Source organism: Callospermophilus lateralis, chromosome X (genome assembly GCF_048772815.1).
Source record: "Callospermophilus lateralis isolate mCalLat2 chromosome X, mCalLat2.hap1, whole genome shotgun sequence".
Lineage (NCBI taxonomy): Eukaryota > Metazoa > Chordata > Mammalia > Rodentia > Sciuridae > Callospermophilus > Callospermophilus lateralis.
The window spans coordinates 85,510,701-85,530,784 of record NC_135325.1 but is presented as its reverse complement, the minus strand read 5'-3'; the positions used below and the strand labels follow the sequence as shown (position 1 = coordinate 85,530,784).

At 32.5% G+C, this 20,084-nt stretch overlaps 1 protein-coding gene across 3 annotated transcripts in view; it reads right to left on the bottom strand.

Moving 5' to 3' along the window:
* Positions 1–458: 458 nt before the first annotated feature.
* Positions 459–20,084, bottom strand: part of Tbc1d8b (TBC1 domain family member 8B) — a 65,585-nt gene continuing 45,959 nt past the window's right edge. For 2 of the 3 annotated variants that reach the window (XM_077107729.1, XM_077107731.1), the window contains exons 12-21: positions 19,451–19,736; positions 18,422–18,551; positions 17,804–17,902; positions 11,070–11,138; positions 10,687–10,927; positions 9,831–9,896; positions 8,295–8,378; positions 7,359–7,415; positions 4,317–4,414; positions 459–2,530 (exon numbers count right to left, since the gene is read on the bottom strand). In XM_077107729.1, the coding sequence (XP_076963844.1) occupies positions 2,135–2,530; positions 4,317–4,414; positions 7,359–7,415; positions 8,295–8,378; positions 9,831–9,896; positions 10,687–10,927; positions 11,070–11,138; positions 17,804–17,902; positions 18,422–18,551; positions 19,451–19,736 (1,526 nt within the window). In that variant the 3' untranslated portion in view covers positions 459–2,134. The remainder of the gene's footprint in view (positions 2,531–4,316; positions 4,415–7,358; positions 7,416–8,294; positions 8,379–9,830; positions 9,897–10,686; positions 10,928–11,069; positions 11,139–17,803; positions 17,903–18,421; positions 18,552–19,450; positions 19,737–20,084) is intronic. The other variant, XM_077107730.1, reaches the window with a different exon arrangement.

Genomic DNA, 20,084 nt, shown 5'->3' with positions numbered 1-20,084 from the left:
AGTAAATAATATTAATCTCTAAAAGTAAACCATTTTCATGTTTAATATAATAGATTTATAATATTTATTTTCATAAAGACAAGTAAAACCACCTTATCACATTTAATGTAAAAGATATAATGCATTGGTTCAGTTTGACACACTACATAAGATTTTTTTATATTAAGAACAACCCATTTTCTTAACAAGGCATTAGCTATAAAACTATGGGTTCAGCTTGATTCTCCTGCATACTCAGAAAATAACTTTTTAAACTTTAATTTATACTCTTACTTCAACTTAAAAATCTCTTTAAATATTCATTTTGATTAATCTATGCTAAAATACAATACTCAATAATCTTCACTATTCTAAATTTAAAATAATATCAAATACAAATAAAATATCTTTTAAGAAAGTACTTTTGTAAATATAACTGACAAAATATTCAACAAAGTATGTATAATATTGTCTTTGTATATAAGCATAGACTGTATTTCTAGAGCTATTGTAGTATAATTTAACAATCATTGCATAATAGTAGATGTGTGAGTTTTCAAATAAACTACTAAGCTTTAAATTTTGGACAGATTTCAAATAATTTCTGAGTAAAAGCATATATGCTTATTTACCAACTATCTCTTTAACTGGTAATTTCCTTGAAAAGACAAAGTTATCAAATCATAGTAATAAAAGACACTACTAATAAACTTCTGGCCAAAACTAACTTATGAATTTCAAAGTCTCACCTTGAAAATCATTTAACTTTTCTGAAGATAACAAATTCTATGGTGACAAACTCCTCTTTGTTAGGCTTTGTTCACAGTGGACTCTTGCCAAAGACTGACTCTACCATTTCCTTTTGAGAAAGGGAGACTTCTTGGGGCACTCTAAAAGTGGTTTGCCCTTTTATTGTTTCACACCTAGAAAAAGAGTTTAAAACCAATGAAATAAGCTCCACTGGTTTATTTCTCCACTTCCTAAGCCAACTGATGAATAAATTGCTCTTGTCATAAATAGGACAGAAGAATGGACAAGTGTGGTTTGCTTGTTTTGTTTTTTAAAAGTGCTAACAAAGTCCATTATGTCTCTAAATGGACTGTCATGTAGTGAAATTTAAGCAGCATAAAGTATATAGATATTGCACATTTACATTAGATAGTCAAAACCTTTTAGATAAACACTGGTAATTCCATACATTATTTTGGCAAGCAAGTATACTTATATGCTTGCCAGATTAATACAACAGTTCAGTTTTAGTGTAACTATTCTTTACTATCTAACATAAATTAAAACACGACTGTTGAAAAATCCAAAATCTAGAGCTAGAACCAAATAATCACAAACTATTATGAAACAAATGCCACAAACAGCAGTATTTTGGAGAATTTCTAGTAATTTCTCTGGTTAATGAGAGACCTGTTTCTTAACCCTTTTCTAAAGGCTGGCTTTATCCAGTTCAAATCCAAATACAATTGTTTTTCTTTATATATCAGCTCAGAGTTTAGAATTGTTGAAATTGTTTTGATCAGTAATAGAGTTAGTGGTATGAATCAGCAGCTTCTGAATACCCACCCCTTGTAGAGAGAATGTAGAAGTTACTAACAAATCATACTGTTATGAATGATTGAATGAAATCACTCAAATTGAATGTAATAAACTTTAAAAACATATTAATTATTAGTTAGATAGCTGGAAAATGAGGGCCCTAAATGGTATTCTTGTAGATAATTAAGGTTATAGATCTAAAAGCCCAGTTTTCTAAAGAATTCTAATAATACTGAGGCAATTTGGAAAACAGGGTTTATCAAAATGATATGTTAGAATCACCAATAAACATAATACCACCTTTTAAAAATCATCAGTAATCACATGTATAAAGCAGTACCAGCTAGTAATTTCTACTAAAAATGTTATGGTGCCCTCTGGTGGCTATATTGCATATCTTCTGAAATATAAAAAGAATAATTATATTTGAGAATATCAAAATTTGAGATCACAAAGGAATATATTATTGTGCTTCTGAGTATCTTTCTCTTTTTTGTTTTCAAGCATATTCGTAACAACAATAAATCCCTGATCTCAACTCCCAGGAATTTAGCTAAGGGATATAGCTACAGGAATCTTGGTAAACTTGACTATGATGCTGAAAAACTTACATTTTGGTCCTAGACCTTAACTGAGAGATTTTTGCATTTTCTAGTTTGGCTTTGAAATCTATGGGTTTCTCAAAAAACCTCACCAAGGCTGGTTCATTCAACAGAGACGCAAGAATCTGTTCAAATGCAAATGACCACTGAGATTCTTCCCTAAGAGAGGAGGGATCTTTCTCCATGTGGCTCTCTGTTTCTCCCTTTATGAGTCCTCCAGAAGCATAGACTGTACCAGGGAATTCTTTTGCTGGTGATGTAGGGCTATGTAGCTTCCTTCCAACTTCCTCCATCCTGAGCAAAAGATTGGTTACAACAGCAATGGCTTGATATAATAACTCTTCTTCAGGGTCTTCATGAAATAAATTATAGAGGGTCTTTGAAAACTGAATAAATTGTGACTAGAAGACACAAATTAGAAATATAACATTTTAATGTTAGGTTAGCAAATATAAAGTGAACTTAGATGAACTTAAAACTGTGTCAAAAGTAATCATTAGATAATCTCCTATACAGAATTTATAGCATGTATCCTTCACTCTAGAACTGATGATTAATCCCAAAATAAATTGTGACTCTAGAAAGCTGATATGAACCATAAAATAATTTCATTTAAGCCTTCTTGATTATTATATAATAGCAGTATATTATGTCTAGACCTAATAGTTTGTGTATCAGTATTACTTTGTTAAAAAGCACTTTTCATTAGGCAAAGAAAGTCCCGTATTTCCCTACATGTAAATCATTAATTCATTAACCAATCTTAACAAAAGGATTAAGAACAAGTTCCATTTGATCTCCTCAAGGGGCAAGAGTGGGCAGCTTAGCTAAAATAACTACAATTTAGGGAAGAATGACTTTTGGAACCTATCTAGTGGCTCTAGGGAACCTATTTGGACATACTTCTCTCTTTTTTTTTTTAGTTGTTGATGGACCTTTATTTTATTTATTTGTATGTGGTGCTGAGAATAGAACCCAGTGCCTCTCACATGCTAGGCAAGTGCTCTATCACTGAGCCCCAGCCCCAGCCCCAGCCCCATACTTCTGTTTAAATGCTGAGATAGGGCCAAAGTGGAGAGAAACTAGTTCGTCTGCTATTTGTCCCTAAAACATCTAAAAACAGTCCTTGGAAACATTCATCAATTAAAAAAAGGTATTCCAACACAAATGTCCTATAAGTCAATCACCTAACCAGAAAAGTTCATCTGTAAACAAAAAGCAAACACAAAGGGTGCACTTCATAAAAATATATTGTAACAAATGCTTGTTTTCCTTAGTCTACAATATTGTTCATTTATAGTAATTTTAGAATAAATATCTCATACTGACTCATTTAAAAAAGTATTTATTTAATGGTCAGATTATGTAGTCCATGGAGAAACACCAAGTTATTTGACAGTTCTCATTTTGGTATAGTTCTGGGGATTTCCAATATCTATATCAACTAGATTTTAATTTTAAAAATATAAGAACATTCTGGCTAAACAGTGAATAAGAAAGAGATGAATTTAAAATTGTATCAAAAGTAATCATTAGTATTATCTAGGGAATGTTCAAATACAAGATCATTAGAAACCAATGTGTGACCTATTTTTGTAATTTCTTATTCCCAGTAAGTAGCAATGGGCTTGGCATATAGTAGGTACTAAAAATCATGTTTACTAGATAAATTAACATTTCCGAAAAAGCTGAAAACATGTTACACATTTTTTTCCTGTAGGTACAAATTTTGTCATAGCAAAGGTCCTATCTGAAACATTTAAGTTCATTAAAGTAAAAAATGTAAGTTTTTTTTTTTTTTGGTACCAGGGATTGAACCCAGGTATATATAGCCACTAAGCCACATCCCCAGCCATTCTTTTATATTTCATCTTGAGACAGGGTCTCTCTAAGTTGCTTATGGCCTTCCTTAGTTGATGAGGCTGGCTTTGAACTGAGATCCTCTTGCCTCAGCCTCCTGAGCTGCTGGGATTACAGGCATGTGCCATCATGCCAGTCTGAGTTCTTAAAAAAAATCATTGAAAAATATTCTCCTCTTCCATGTTGACCTGAAACTTAAAAAAGAGATGATACATACAAGATTATATAACTAATTTGTAAAAGCATATTAGCTATTTTGGAGTTGGTTACATTCATATTCATACAAAAACATAAGAACTGAGAGTTTTTCTCTTGAAAATACTATACCTGATTCATTCTTGGTAAATCTTTAATGTTTTCTTCTTTTTTAAGAAGTTCATCTTGCCACTGACTTAGGTATGCTTGAATATCAATTTTTCCTTTGCCTGAATGAGGGGAGTAAAACCATATCGTAATGAATAGCTCTCTAAATTTTCCAAATCTTAAAAAGAAAAATTATTATTAAAAGACATTTCACTGATATAAAATTCCATCTCTTTAATCCAGGAAATAATCTGAATTTACCTTTGATCTTACCCCACTGGTTCTCAGAATACTTTCTCCATTCCCATTTAGACTAAAACTTTTAATTTGGGAAAGCTGAGGACTAGGGAAAATGTAGGAAGAGTGGGGGAAAAAGAATGTTTTTAAATGAAAACAGTTTACTGTGACTTGACAATGCAACTTTTCTGTAGTCACTGTTACACATGCACACTACCAAGTTTAAACCAGCTTTGATATCATATTCTTGTTTTTTCTGGTAATAGGGATTGAAATATTGTACTATATCCTCAGGCCCCTTTTAAAAATTTCTATTTTTTTCTCAAAATTTACTTAGGGCCTCAAGTTGATGGGGCTGGTCTCAAATTTGTGATCCTCCATTCTTAGCCTCCTGAGTTGATGGGATTAAGGGCATTCATCACCACACAGCTCTATATAATTTTTTTTTTTTTGTGGGTGGGTATTGGAGATTTAAGGCAGGGGCACTTCACCACTAAGCCACATCCCTAGCCCTTTATTTTTTGTGGTGCTGGGGATTGAACCCAGGGCCCAACTGAGCTATATCTCCAGTCCATCCCTATCCCTTTTTATTTTTTTTTATTTTCAGACAGGGTCTCTCTAAGTTGCTTAGGGCCTTGCTAATTTGCTAAGGCTAGCCTTGAACTTGTGATCCTCCTACCTCAGCCTCCAGAGTCACTGGGATCACAGGCGTGGACCACTGTACCCAGCTCTATATCATATGTACATACAAAAATGGTCTATGGTAGCTCTTATTAAAAAACTCAAAATGCTATTTATTCATTAATTCCTTTAAAGAATTTAAACAAGATGCAACTATTTTTTAACTAAATACTATTCAAAAATCTAAAAAGAGCCAGGCATGGTGGTGCACACCCGAAATCCCAGTAGCTTGGGAGGCTGAGACAGGAGGATAGTGAATTCAAAGTCAGCTTCAGCAACAGCAAGGCACTAAGCAATTCAGTGAGACCCTGTTTACAAATAAAATACAAAATAGGGCTGGGGATGTGGCTCAGTGATTGAGTGCCCCCAAGTTCAATCCCTGGTACCCCCCAAAATTAAAAGGATTTAAAAGAATAATTTGATATCCTCTCTCAAATTATTTTTCCATAATTTTACTCGTACATTTTAATTATACATAATAGTGGGATTCAGTGTTTCATAGTCATACATGTACATATCTCTCAAATTATTAACTGTACATACTATTTGACTCACTATTCCCACACTTCTATGAATTCAACCAATCCTAAAGAAATATTTATAAAAAATGTTTGTTGCAGCATACTTTGCAATAACAAGAATTGAAACAACCTAAATATCCATTAGTATTGGGTTAGTTATTAAAATAAATCATAGTAAAATCAATCAGGAAGTACTCTGCACCCATTAAAAAGTATAATGTCTAGATCCAAATGTACTGACATGAAAAGTTTCCATGGCATATCGCAAAATAAGAAAAGAAAATTGTAAAACAGTATTTCTGGAATAGTTTTTTGTTTTGTTTTTAAGAGAAATGTTTGTTGGTAGGACTGCAAATTACTACAACCACTCTGGAAAGCAGTATGGACGTTCCTCAAAAAACTTGGAATGGAACCACAATATGACTCAGCTATCCCACTCCTTGGTATTAGAACTAAAATCAGCATATTATAGCTGTATAGTCACTTCAATATTTATAGCAGCACAATTCACAATAGCTAAATTACAGAGTTAGCCCAGATGCCCATCAATAAATGAATTTCTGGAAAATGTGGTACATATACACAATGGAGTTTTACTCAGCCATAAAAAAGAATGAAATTATGACATTTATCGGTAAATGGATGGAAATGAGAATATCATGCTAAGTGAAATAAGCCTGATTCAGAAAATCCAGGTGTGAATATTTTCTCTTATATGTGAAAGCTAAAGCAAAGTAAAGGAAAGAAGGTGGGGGTGGATGGATCAGATATCACAAAGATATAGGGAAGATCAGTGGAATAGTAGTTCAGTAGGGAGGGAGGAGGGGTGAAAAAGGAGGAAATATGGAATGAATTCAATAAGATCATGTATGTGCATATATAAATGTACCACAGGGAATTTCACCTTTATGTATATGTAGAAAGTACTAATCAAAAATAAATAAACAAGCAAAAGCAAGATCGGCTAAGTAGAAGAAGGAGAATAGGAGAGGAAGGAGGGGAGGGAAAGTGGGGGAAAGGGATTGAAATCAAACTTCATGCATATATGATTTTGTCAAAATGAACCCAACTACTATGTATAACTATAATGCACTAATAAATTTTTTAAACAAATTACCAAATTTAAAAATAAAGAGAGAGAAATGTCTAGGTATGTTTGTGTATACACAGAAATATGTATGGAATGGATATAGTTAAAAGTATTTCTAACCTCTACTTCTGGGTGGCATTTGCAGGTAAGTGGATGGAGTTGGAGAATATAATGCTAAGTGAAGTTAGCCAATTCCTAAAAAAACAAATGGCAATGTGTTCTCTGATACAAGGAGGCTGATTCATAATGGGGTTGGGACAGGGAGCATGGGATAATTAGATGAACTCTAGATAGGGCAAAGGGGTAGGAGGGGAAAGGTGGTGGCAGGTGGGGAAAAAGGTGGAATGAAACGAATATCATTACCCTAAGTACATGTATAAAGATGCAAATGGTATGAATATACTTTGTACACAACCAGAGATATGAAAAATTGTGCTCTATATGTGTAATATGAATGGTAATGCATTTTTCTATAGTTATTACTATCTACAAATGCAATAATTTAATAAACTAAATGATATTCTTAGATCATAGTACCTTTTTCAGGGCTATTTTTTCCTGATTCTGCTTCCTTCTCATTTGCAGGTTTGGAAACTAGAAGGAAAAGAGGACAAATGCATATTGTAAAATATTTAACAAATATTTTTTATAAGTAAAATAGTATTTCATACAAAGACTTATAAGCACATGTTATTTTCTTTGATTCAGGAAGTCAATTTTAGCTGACCTGACTATGTCACTAGAAGACAAAGTATTCAAGAACTTTCATAGGAAAAACATTCCTAGAGAAATTTCCATATTTAAGAAAATGCCTAGAAGGGAGTATATAAAATATTAAATATTTATTTCTGGATGATATTTTGATTTTTTAAAAATTAAATTGTATTGTTTTTATTATCAGAAAAATTAAAAAACACACACATACTCAAAGTCAGAAGAATGACATACAGGTATTGAGTGAGGCAATAATTCATTGTAAAATCTTGCATAAGTCATTTCTCTCTGGGCTATAAATCTATAAAATTTATAAAATGAAGGAACTTGATTAGATTATTTGTAAGTACTTTTTGATGTTCAAACACGTCAACATATAGTAAGCACAAGTATACATTATTCAGAATCTGTCCCTCAGTGAGACACTGCATACTTAATAAAGCAAAGGACAAATAAGTTCCTATCACTTCTAAATTATGTCTAGGACATAGATTTATTCCTATATCCTATACCTTCACTGACATTTTATAATAAGTATCCACTGTTTGAATAATGGCTATGACCTTTAATAATCAAAGATTCTATTGTTTTCATTATACAAGGCACGAAAATGGTCTGACACAGTTTGAACATTTAACATAATTAGAAAAAAGAACAAGAAATTTCACATGTTAAAGCCCTTAAGTGCAGTTTGGTTAATAAGTCAAATATTTATAGATTATACTAAATGAATAGATAAATTTTTAAGCAAATATTTACCATGAAGCTGACTGAAATAAAGTAATTCTTCCACGGAAAGTTCATCACCTTTTGAAGAGTCCTTAGATTTCACTTCAGTATATGCTGAAAATGTATAACCCAAATCACATTTAACAATAAAGTACAGAGATGAGGTTCATAATGGTCAGGTAGATTTGGGAACAGGAAGTTAAACAATGGGTTATATGAAAAAAAAAATGTAAGTAAAGAAATGTGGAAATAATTCTGCTGTGTTGAATAGCAAATAATGAGAAGTATTAGGCCACTTTGAGTTCTACTGTTTCTCCTACTTCTTTTTTTATATTTTTCTGTAAATCATTACAAGTTAAAATAAGAAAAACTATAATTTAGAAATCTCTGAATGTGACCTCAGCCATTTAAAAATTTCCTCAGTGATAAAGAAAACATAAGGTTGAGTGTTCTGCTTTACTTCCAACATGTGTTTAAATGGGTACATAGTATTTTTCCTATTTTGATCCCTATATGAGTGGTATATTTGATGGCAGTATTAAACATTCAAATTTCAATATAACTTGAAAATGTCAATTTTTATATTAAATCATTAGGTGTTTTGAATATTATTTTTAATATTGTGTTTGTAAAGAGTTAAAGATGGGTTTTAGTTTGTTGCTCTGGTAAATATTTTTTCATGGCTAATCTGAACACTTTGAAAGCAATCCCAGGTAGAGCTTTAGACAAAGTAAGAGGTGCTGTTTGTTTTTGTGAATTACCCTAGGTAGCTACTTTTTGCAATATACCTTCAGTTTAAAGCCTAAGACTGTTTTGCCAAAGAAAGGATATCTGGAAAAGGTAGCCTCTTAAGGTCAGTGGGAAAAACTTACATAAACTGGACTTATGCAAGAACGTTGAGGAAGTGTGGTAGGAAAAAACCCAGAACTTTGAAGTCTGACAGACCTCATTTTGAATCCCAGCTATGTGACCCTTAGCAAATAATCTAATCATCTCCACCCTGAGTTACCTTACGATCAAAATTGGAAGAATAATACCACTTTTCAGGGATATTGAGAGGCTTAAGTAAACAAATGCATGCAAAGTGAATGTCCTGGTAGAGCAAGTGCTTGATCAAAGGCAGCTATTATTTTACTTCCTTTTCCAAATATTTAATATCCCTGCTACCTTGTCTAATTGTTCTGAATAATTTGTAGTATTATGCAAGCTTGGCAGTTTGTTCAAATAAAATCTCTATTCTAATGACAATAACAACAATTCAACATTATACCAATATTCAAATGAAATGTAATTCCCATACATAAACTATCATTAAACGGATAGAACATTAATAGAAAGGAGACTTCTGGACACATCAGATACACACAATTTCTTCTATACATTTTGCTATATCTACATACATCAGCAGAAGTAGTTGGTAATGTGATTCAAGGGCCACAATGAAGCAATGACCCTGTATCACACTGAAAATTATGTTATTTGTTAAATGGAATGATATCTGTAGTTATGCTATTTAAAATGAAACAAACTCCTGCTGTACATCATGAAAGACTATTAAATTCTTACCTGGAGGAATATGCAGCTTAAAAAGCAGTTTAAGCTTCTCAGTAAAACTTCCATTGTACATTATGTCTGTTTAACAAAATCCAATTGGAAATAATCATGTAATCCAAAGATGATTCAATCAATTACAGCAAAATAGATTCATTAAGATAGACACTAGCCAGGAATTAGGATTCAAAAACCTTCTGTTATTTTAATAAGAATTAAACAACCACCCAGTCAGCCAGATTCTCTCCTTCAAGTGAACAAGCAAAATATTCTATCAGGGGAATAAAATGCTCTCCTGACTATCTCGTCCTTTTCTCCAACCTAAGATTTCCCTTTTTTTTTTTTTTTTTTTTTTTTTGAACAAGGCCTTATGCTTCATTTGAGGAAATAATTGCTCCTCAAGGGGCAATTTGTGATAAAAAAAACTACTGCTGGAGAGTCTGAAAAAGCAAAGGGACAATATTTACAGTCACAACACATACACACATACACTATCTACACATATGACATATATGTTGGGTATTTCTACACCACTTTTCTTGACTATGTGATTGGATTTTTACTAAAAGGGAAAGTGCATCTATAGCATCCATGCACTTGAGTATGCGAAAATTGGGACAGTCTCTTCCTCCACCTTAAACATTAAAACATCTACATCTAACAGCTTGCCTTCCTGATGTGGTTGGGGAAAAATGAGATCGTTACACTTAGGTTTATCAACAAACTGAAAAAATGGCCTAGTATTTACTAAAGCTGGAGATAATGTAACTCTGGGTTATATAATCTAACTAAACTGTCAATAGTAGGCATTAGTAAATATTTTTTGGGGTGCATTTATTTTGTGCTACAAAGTTATTGGACATCAGCCTACCAATTACAGAGGAGAATTCTTTGAAGTTTATAAGGCAATCAGAGTTTTCATCCAACAATCGGAATGTCCACAAAGCTAGTGAGTCTCTATTTGCAGAATGAGCCCACGGACTCAACAAGTGATACAACACTCTGAACTGCTGGCAGTCAATCTGATACTGTTCCAAATATGACAGGCTGGGGTCATGGTGCTTCAATCCTGGACAACTCAAACACCAGTAACAAGATAAAAACAGCTCCTTCTATTAAAAACAAACAAACAAAGTCATTGCAGAAGATTTTTTTCCTTTAAAGATGTTTGATAAAAAAGATAAAAAATATTTTAATTCTGTAAAATTCTGCTAAAAGGGAACTACTGTTTCATTTAAAGAAGAAAAACAGTACCTTAAAGATGACATAAAGTTCATCCAATTCGTGAAGTTTCAATTTCACATCTTGTGATACAACACGCAACTTTAAAAAAAAAATAAAAGCACTTTAGAATTTAGAATTTAACACTTCAATATAGAAATTCTCTTTGAATCCACTTAAGAGTCTCACTATGCCAGAAGAAAATCTTTTCCTTTTCTAGAGAAATAAAGGTAAATGCACTTATTTAACACTTTTGAACTACAGTTCAATTCTACTCTGATACTACTACTTTGATAGTTATCTCTTTATACCCAGAAATCAATGCCAAAGGATAGCCACTTAATATCTATAAATACAAGCAACAGTATTCTAAGTCTCATTCCATATATTCCTTTCTTGTTACATAAGCAATATTTTAAGTCATCAAGCTAGACTGTCATTTAACACTTCAAAGGTATCAGGAGATATGTATTCCTACTTTGCCAAAAAGTATAATCCAACAATAATAAGCTTAGAAAATAGAAAATTTTGTTCTACTCCATAAATAATAAGCACGAATAGTACAGACATTATAGAATTAAAGCAATGTAAAAGCAAAGAAAAGGTAAAAGCTTTAATTAATATGATAGAACTTAATCTCCGGGAAGTATGAAAAATAAATTACAAATAAACATCATTGAGAAGAAAAGGATATTATAAGCAAGGATATGGAGGTCATTAAAAGTACCCAGTACACAGAAGGTAGCCAATATCTGTTGAATAAATTCCATAACCTTTACATCAATACATTTGAAAATAGATAAAATAGATCTTTCAAAATAGATAATTCCCTAGGAAAATATAAATGACCAAAATAACTTAGAGGTGCAAGAAAATATGAATAAACAAAACTGAAAAGGTTATCCAGGAACTGCCACCCATGCAAAGGCAGCAGACTCAGATGCTTTTTTTTTTAAAAAAATGTTCTGTTTCAACATTTTTGTTTCATCTGTTTTCATAAGATTCCCTTCCCCCCCCCCTTTTCTCTCTACCTTCCACATATGAGAGAATCATACAACCCTTGATTTTCTGAGTCTAGCTTATTTTGCTTGGCATGGTGTCCTCCAGTTCCACCAATTTTCCTGCAAATGATATAATTTCCTTCTTCTTTATGTCTGAACAAAACTTATTTGTGTATATATACCACATATTCATTATCCATTCATTTGCTGATGGTAGTTTCCTAGGCTGATTCTATAACTTGGCCATTGTGAATTGAGCTGCTATAAACATGGGTATGCATGTATCTATAGAATACACTGATTTTAATTCTCTTGTATAATATCGAGGAATGGTACAGCTAGATCATATTGTCATTCTATTCCTAGTCTTCTGAGGAACCTAAATACTGATTTCCATAGGGGCTATACTAATTTGCATTCCCACCAATAGTATATAAGAGTTCCTTTTCAAAATCCTGCATCCTTTTTTTTATTGGTTGTTCAAAACATTATAAAGCTCTTGACATATCATATTTCAAAATTGGGAGTTCATAATCCTGCATCCTTAACAGCATGTATTGTTACTTGTATTCTTGACGACTGCCATTCTAACTGGAGTGAAATGAAATCTCAGTGTAGTTTTGACCATGTTGGCTAAAGATGTTAAACATTTTTTTCATATACTTGTTGGCTGTTACTATGTCTTTTGAGAAGTTTCCATTTAGTTCATTTTCCATTTATTAAATGGGTTATTTATGGATTTTCTGAGTTCTTTATATAATCTAGATATTAGCCCTCTCTCAGATGGTTTTACAGGTTGTTTTCTCAAACCTTCAGATACAGGATAATCTCTACGTGATATAAAATATTTCAGAGCATAGGAAAATATGAGCTTATTACAAAATTAATTCTATGATGTAAGCACAACTAATATGAAAACTAAAGTTATCACACATACACAAAGAAAAGTTTAAAACAACGTCTCTATAACATAGATGCAAAGAATCTAGCTAAATTATTTGGTAGAACTTTCAAAGCAAACTATTAAAGAATAATATATTATGACCAAATAGGATTTATTTCAAGAATGCAATGGAAGTCTAATATTGATCAGAAATTCTTTAATAAAATTTACATTAATAAAGTAAAAAAACTAACCTCAATATTTGAAAAAAATTTGATCAAAGTTAATACTTGATCTTAATTTTAAAAGAAGTACCTAACCTGCTAACCTAGAAACTGAATAAAACTTCCTTAATTTGATAAAGGGCATACTTTAGAAGTCAATAGCAATAAAATATTGGAAACATTCCTATTAAACTCAGGAATAAGACAAGGAAAACTACTTCTACAGCTATTATTTAATACTCTGCTGAAGAGCCTGCCCATGTAATAACACACAACAAAGAAAAGAGGTATAAATATTAGAAAGTGTCAAAATTCTAAGACTGGAGATAATATGCCTGTCTATTCAGAAAATTTGAGAAAGCCAAGTGAAAACTGTTGTAATTAATGAGTTAGTAACTTGACCACTCAGAAAATCAACATGTCCAAATCAATAGCTTTTACATACACAGAAATACATGATTAGAAAATGTAAAGGAAGGGGATGGGGTTAAGGCTCTTTGTTAGAGTGCTTGCCTAACATGTGAGGCACTGGGTTGGATTCTTAGCACTGCATATAAATAAATAAAAAGAATAAAGGTCCATTGACAACTAATAAAAATTAATTAAAAATAAATAAATAAAACTGTAAAGGAAAAAACTCAATTCTTTCAATGATAAAACCATAAAATACAAAGAAGTACAATAAACCTAACAAGAAATGTGTAATGACCTACATAATGAAGACCATATGTGCTTACTAAAGGACATTTAAAAAGACAGATAATTAAGATGAATATTAAAAAGGAATTTTAAAAGTTTAAATAGATTACAGAATGAAAATAAGCCACAATAGTTAAAACACTGTGGTATTGTTGAAGTGACTACAACAACAAAAGTCCAGAAATATGCCCATACACGTATATAAGCACTTAGAATTTGGAAAAGTAGAGTACAGTAAATATGGACTATTTATTTATTTATTTATTTATTTATTTTTTACTTAAAAATAATTTAAATTTTTATTGGGGTTACTATAAACAAACAAGTGGATCTCATTTGATATCTAGAGGCACTATTTTCAGTGAAAAAGTTTCTTTTTTTGTTAGTTATGTCTTTTGAAATAACCTCACACTTAACAAAAATTTGCCATAATAGTACAGAAAATTTCTGTATCTCCCCTGCCTGGATTCTGCGAATGTTAATATACTGCCAAGTTTACAAGGTCATTCACTTATAAACTTCTTTTATCATTAGTGTTTTTCTCAAGTCTTTAGAGAGCAAACTACAAAATGGTGCTGATAATCTTGAAATACTCCAGAATGTATTTCCCATTCAAGGGCAGTTTCTTAAAAAACTATCATGCAGGACTGGAGTTGTGGCTTATTGGTAGAGTGCTTTCTTGGTATGCATGAGGCACCTTGGGTTCCATTCTCAATGGAATATATAAATAAGTAAATAAAATAAAAGATCCATTGACATCTAAACAACAACAACAACAACAACAAAAACCCAAAACATTCAATACTCCAAATCAGGAAATCTACATGGATACAACACTATCATCCAATCATGAGCTTATTTAAATTATAGTGACTCTCAATAGTATCTCATTTTCTTCTCTAACCCAAGATCCTATCCAAAAGACTACTTCAATCCGGAAGAGTTCCTCAGTCTTTTGCTGTTTTTCATGTTGTTGTAAGTCTAAGGGTACAGGTCTAAATATAGACTATTTAATAAGTGGTTATAAGACACTGGGTGATATCAACTGAAAGAATAACATTAGAGCTCTAACCCACACTATAAACATAAAAATATACTCTAGGTATATTAAATATCTAAATATTAAAAAAGCAATACCAGTGATATAAGCTATGTATTTTTTATATTTTGCATAATTTTAAATAGGGAAAGCCTTACTAAGTTTGACACGAAACCCAAGTACTATGTAAGAAAAAAGGGAAAGGACTTGACTGCATAATAAATTGTAACATATTTACTCTGAAAGACACCATAAAGATAATGAAAACAAACCAAGACTGGGGGGGCAGAATTAGGCCCTAAACATAACTGACAAAGAATTAATATCCCTAATATTCAAAGAGCTCTTACAAATCAGTAAGGAAAAGATAAAATAATCTCATAGAAAAATGGATGAAGGCTATGAACAGGCAATTAAGGAATGAAGTAGGCTAGAAACATGTAATAGGCAAAATGAAAATTAAAGTAACATTTGATTTTTTTATCTATCTAATTGGCACATACTGAAGATCTTAGTTGTTAGTGTGTGGAAAAGGATGCATTTGTATATCCTATTGGTGGGTTTTGAATTTGGTGTAAATCTTTTGGCAGATAATTTGGCAGGACCTATCAAATTTTAGACAGTTGTGCCCTTTTACCCAGCTAATACTCTTATAAACACACACACACACACACACACACACACACACACACGGTTATGTAATTTATATCTATAAGTGCAAACAAAAAATTGAGACATATTAAATGCACACTGACAATGAACAGTTAAATAAATCACAGCATATCTATACCATGGTATACTATTTGATACATCAAGAAGAGAGTAGGATCTCTATGTACTTAAATGTAATGACTATATATATATACATATACACACACACACACAAACACAATTTTTTGGGGAGGATACTTGGGATTGAACCCAGGCATTCTTAGTGGCTTAACCACTAAGCCACATCCCCAGCCCCCCCCCCCTTTTTTTTTTGAGACAGGGTCTGTCTAAGTTGCTTATTAGCCTCACTCAACTGCTAAAGCTGGCCTAGAACTTGCAATCTTTTTGCCTCAGCCTCCTGAGTTGCTGGGATTATAGACATGCAACACAGTACCTGGCCAATGATATATTTTTATTAATTAACTAATTTATTTTAATTATGTATATATGGTAGCAGAATGCATTTTGATTCATTGTACACAATTGAAGCACAACTTTTCATTTCTCTGGTTGTACATGATGCAGTGTCACATCATATGTGCAGTTGTACATGTACCTATGGTAATGATATCCATCTCATTCCACCATCTTTCTTACCCCCATGTCCCCTCACTACCCCTCCCTCCCCTTTGCCCCATCAAAGTTCTTCCATTTTTCCCATGCCCGCCTCCCCATTATGGATCGGCATCCACTTATCAGAGAGAACATTCAGCCTTTGGTTTTTTGGGATTGGCTTACTTCATTTAGCATGATATTCTCCAACTCCATCCATTTACCTGCAAAGGCCATAATTTTATTGTCTTCTAATGCTGAATATTCCATTCCGTATATATACCAAATTTTCTTTATCCATTCATCTACTGAAGGGCATCTAGGTTGCTTCCACAGTTTAGCTATTTTGAATTAAGCTGCTATGAACACTGATGTGGTTGTGTTACTATAGTATGCTGATTTTAAGTCCTTTGGGTATAGAATGAGGAGTGTGATAGGTGGATTGGTCCATTCCAAGTTTTCTAAGGAATCTCCATACTGCTTTCCAGAGTGGTTGCACCAATTCGCAGTCCCACCAGCAACATGATATATTTTTGAATGAAAAAGGCTGTAGGACAAAGCAGTATGATCTTATTTAAAAAGTTATATGTAGTTGTATATGCCTGCAATTCCAGCAGCATGGGAGGCTGAGACCAGGAGGATTGTAAATTCAAGACCAGCCTCAGCAACTTAACAGGTCCCTAAATAACTTAGACCTTGTCTCAAAATAAAAAAAACAAGAAGGGCTACGGGTAACTTAGTGAAGCCCCTTGGTCCAGTCTCCAGTACCAAACAAAACAAAATAAAAAGCTGTATGTTCCCTTCCCACTAACATACACATTTAGGTGTCCAGATATATAGAAAAAGGAAGGATATATATCAAATCATTTTAAGATGGTTACTCCTAGGGTGGAAAGCTTTACTCTTTACATTTTTGTGATGCTTGAATTATTTACAATAAACATTATAACTTTAGTAAATTTTAGAAAATATGTAACAGAAACAAGGGGCCTCTGCTAACTATGCTTTGGTAACATCACTGAATTATTTAACTGAAATCTAAATGTGGAATATTCAGAAATGTTAAACTTCCTAGAGATGTTTCTCTGAGGACCCGGTCTTTAAGCAAGTAGATTTACAAAACAACACACACTCATGATAAAATATCAAATAGTACACAATATAAACAGCAAGATAAAATTCTCCCCATTCTGAAATATTCTCTTCATCTCACTGACATGAGGAAATCAATATTAACAGCTTCTTATAAAGTCATCCAAATGTTAAAAAGGTGAATACTTAAAACTATTTTGTATCCTATTCAATTTACCTTAGATATGCAAGGAAAACAGTATTAGAGCACTGACTATTATACAGATCAGCTGTTCTTCCTGATACTGTACATCACAAATATTTTATGCTTAAATGCCTACATCATAGCATTTAGTACTGCACTGCAGAGGTGTTTAAGGTCAAATAACATAAAACATGTTGGAGAAAGCAACATAATTCAGCCAGAAGAAAATAAATTATTTTTTCAATAAGCAAAACCTTGGCAAGAATCTAGCTCAAAAATTTAGGTCTTTTTGTTTAGTTCACATGCAATGATAATGTTTAAAGGAAGTTGAAGAACAAAAAAGTTACTCTAACTGGTTTCCCCCCATTGGTTAGATACTCACCACATTCTGCTTTGTTGTTTCCTCTAGGGTCTGTATCACATATAACCTATTTCGACAGCGCATGCTGTGTATATCTTCATAGCGAATATTACCATATTTCTGCAAGAAATGATTTCATTGGATACTCATTCATAATAAATATCCACTTCTTCTCTTTTAATTTTACCAGACTCAATTCTCAGAGGCCTTGATTCTTTTCCTAGCTATTTTCCTGATTTGTTCAGTGATTTTGCAAATTTTCATCTCCCACTTTTCAGTTTTTATATATACATACACTGAAAAGAATCCCATATACTCTGTGTCTAGACCAAGTATAAGAACATTGATAAAATGCTTAGTCTCTAAGGACAAACTAATTTTTATCTTTTTATAGTGATACATATTTAAAAGTCACCATTTGTAAAAGCACGTGAATATAGTTTCATTTAATGAAAGGTGAATTGAGAAAGAAGAGGTCATGCAACCTAGGACTTGTCCACAGAATTCAAAAGTGAAGGTAGCTTTTAAATTGTATCTTTACTTGCATTATTATTTTATTCTGAATATACCACTAGAGATATAACTACAGTTATCATTTAAAATATGCTATGTAATCATATTCATAGTATAAAAACTTACCTCATTGGACTCTCTTATCAAATCTGTAATATCCACTCTAATATGACTGCTTTGTTCATCACTCACATTTGAACCCTGCTGAACATTTGAAGGCAATGGGCTGTCCTTATTAGTGACATTGTCAAAGAACCTATTCAAAAATGATAGTAATAGAATTAGCGGAACTAAAATTGTTAAAGCCGAGAAAACAAAAACTAATATTTCCGTATTTAGTCAGAGGATAATTTCTACTAAGAATACAAGGGAAAGCCTTATGAAGAAGTGGAATTTGAAAATGATAGGAAGACATGGGTGGCGGAAATAGAGTTAATATCATTTTTGGTTGGAAGAAGAGAACATGAAGGAAGCAAATAGGCTCAGTGTGCACTCAGCAAATACTACACAGCCCAGCAAGAATGTAAACAGAGTCTGTAAAGATATGTAAGGAGAAATAAGTAAAGAAAGGTATATTGATGCCTCATCACAGAGTTCTAAAGGAATGGGATTTGATGAAGCATTACAACAGTTGCCAATTCAAATGTTAATTTAATGTAAACAAATGTGTACACACACACACACACATACACACACACACACACACACAGAATCTCTAATATAAAATAAACATTCATACAAAAACCACCAGGAAAATAAAATGCAACCTTCCTGACTGAAACCACATGGAAACCAGGATAACTTCCTACACTGGATATTTAGCATTATCAACTATCACTTTCCCTGTCAAATTACTTTTATACAGAAACACTTTTTAGCTTAAACTGGGATTATGAAAGTCCTAGCATACTGAATCAACAGTATTAGCATAAATAAGCTAACTGTTCATTTCCAAGTGATTTTCTTTTGTTACATTCTATTGAAAAACAATGGACTAGACTTTTTGTCTAGCTTTTTCATTCAACTGCTCTGTGACTTTAGGAAAATTGTTTGAAGTTTTTAGAGCTCAGTTAACCTCACTGGTGAAATGAGGGGATTGAACACCACAGTCTCTCAGATTCCCTTCAGATTTAAATGTTATAGTTTCTACAATACCTGTTTAAAGCTGTCACAGCTTCAGCATCATCTTTACATGCCAGTAGCTTGTCTAAATTATAATCAAGTATTGCCAATCCCAATTGTAGAATGGCCTTTATTCCATCATAGAAGAAACAGTCCACCACATTCACTGCACTTTCAATAGGCAGCACACTAATAAAAAGTGTGAGGAACCATGAGAGAGAAACTGAGGAAAAGAATGTCATATCAGTCATGTGTTCTGTGAGTTGAGGAAGATGATCCCTGATAAGTTCTTCAAAGACTGCCTGATCCACCAAGGCACCTGGAGAATTCAAAATAAGTTTAAAAGTGAACATCTTCAAAAGGATTTTTTTCTGATACCTTCCCACTTCTATTAACTTGCTGATATATCTCCTCTCATCCTTAAATTATGAACTCTTTTAGTGCTGTTTCTATATTTAATATATTTCTGCATCTTCTAGTAGAGTATCATGTACCTAAAAGCACTTGAGAAACGCAATCCAAATTCATTTGAAGAGTTATTTGAGTCCTCATTACATCATAGACCTGTACAATTAACAAAATGGTCTCATCTTTAAGAAGTTTAATATCTAGTAGAACTCAAGATAAATGTACAAGTCACTATAACAAAGGCAATATAATCAATGAC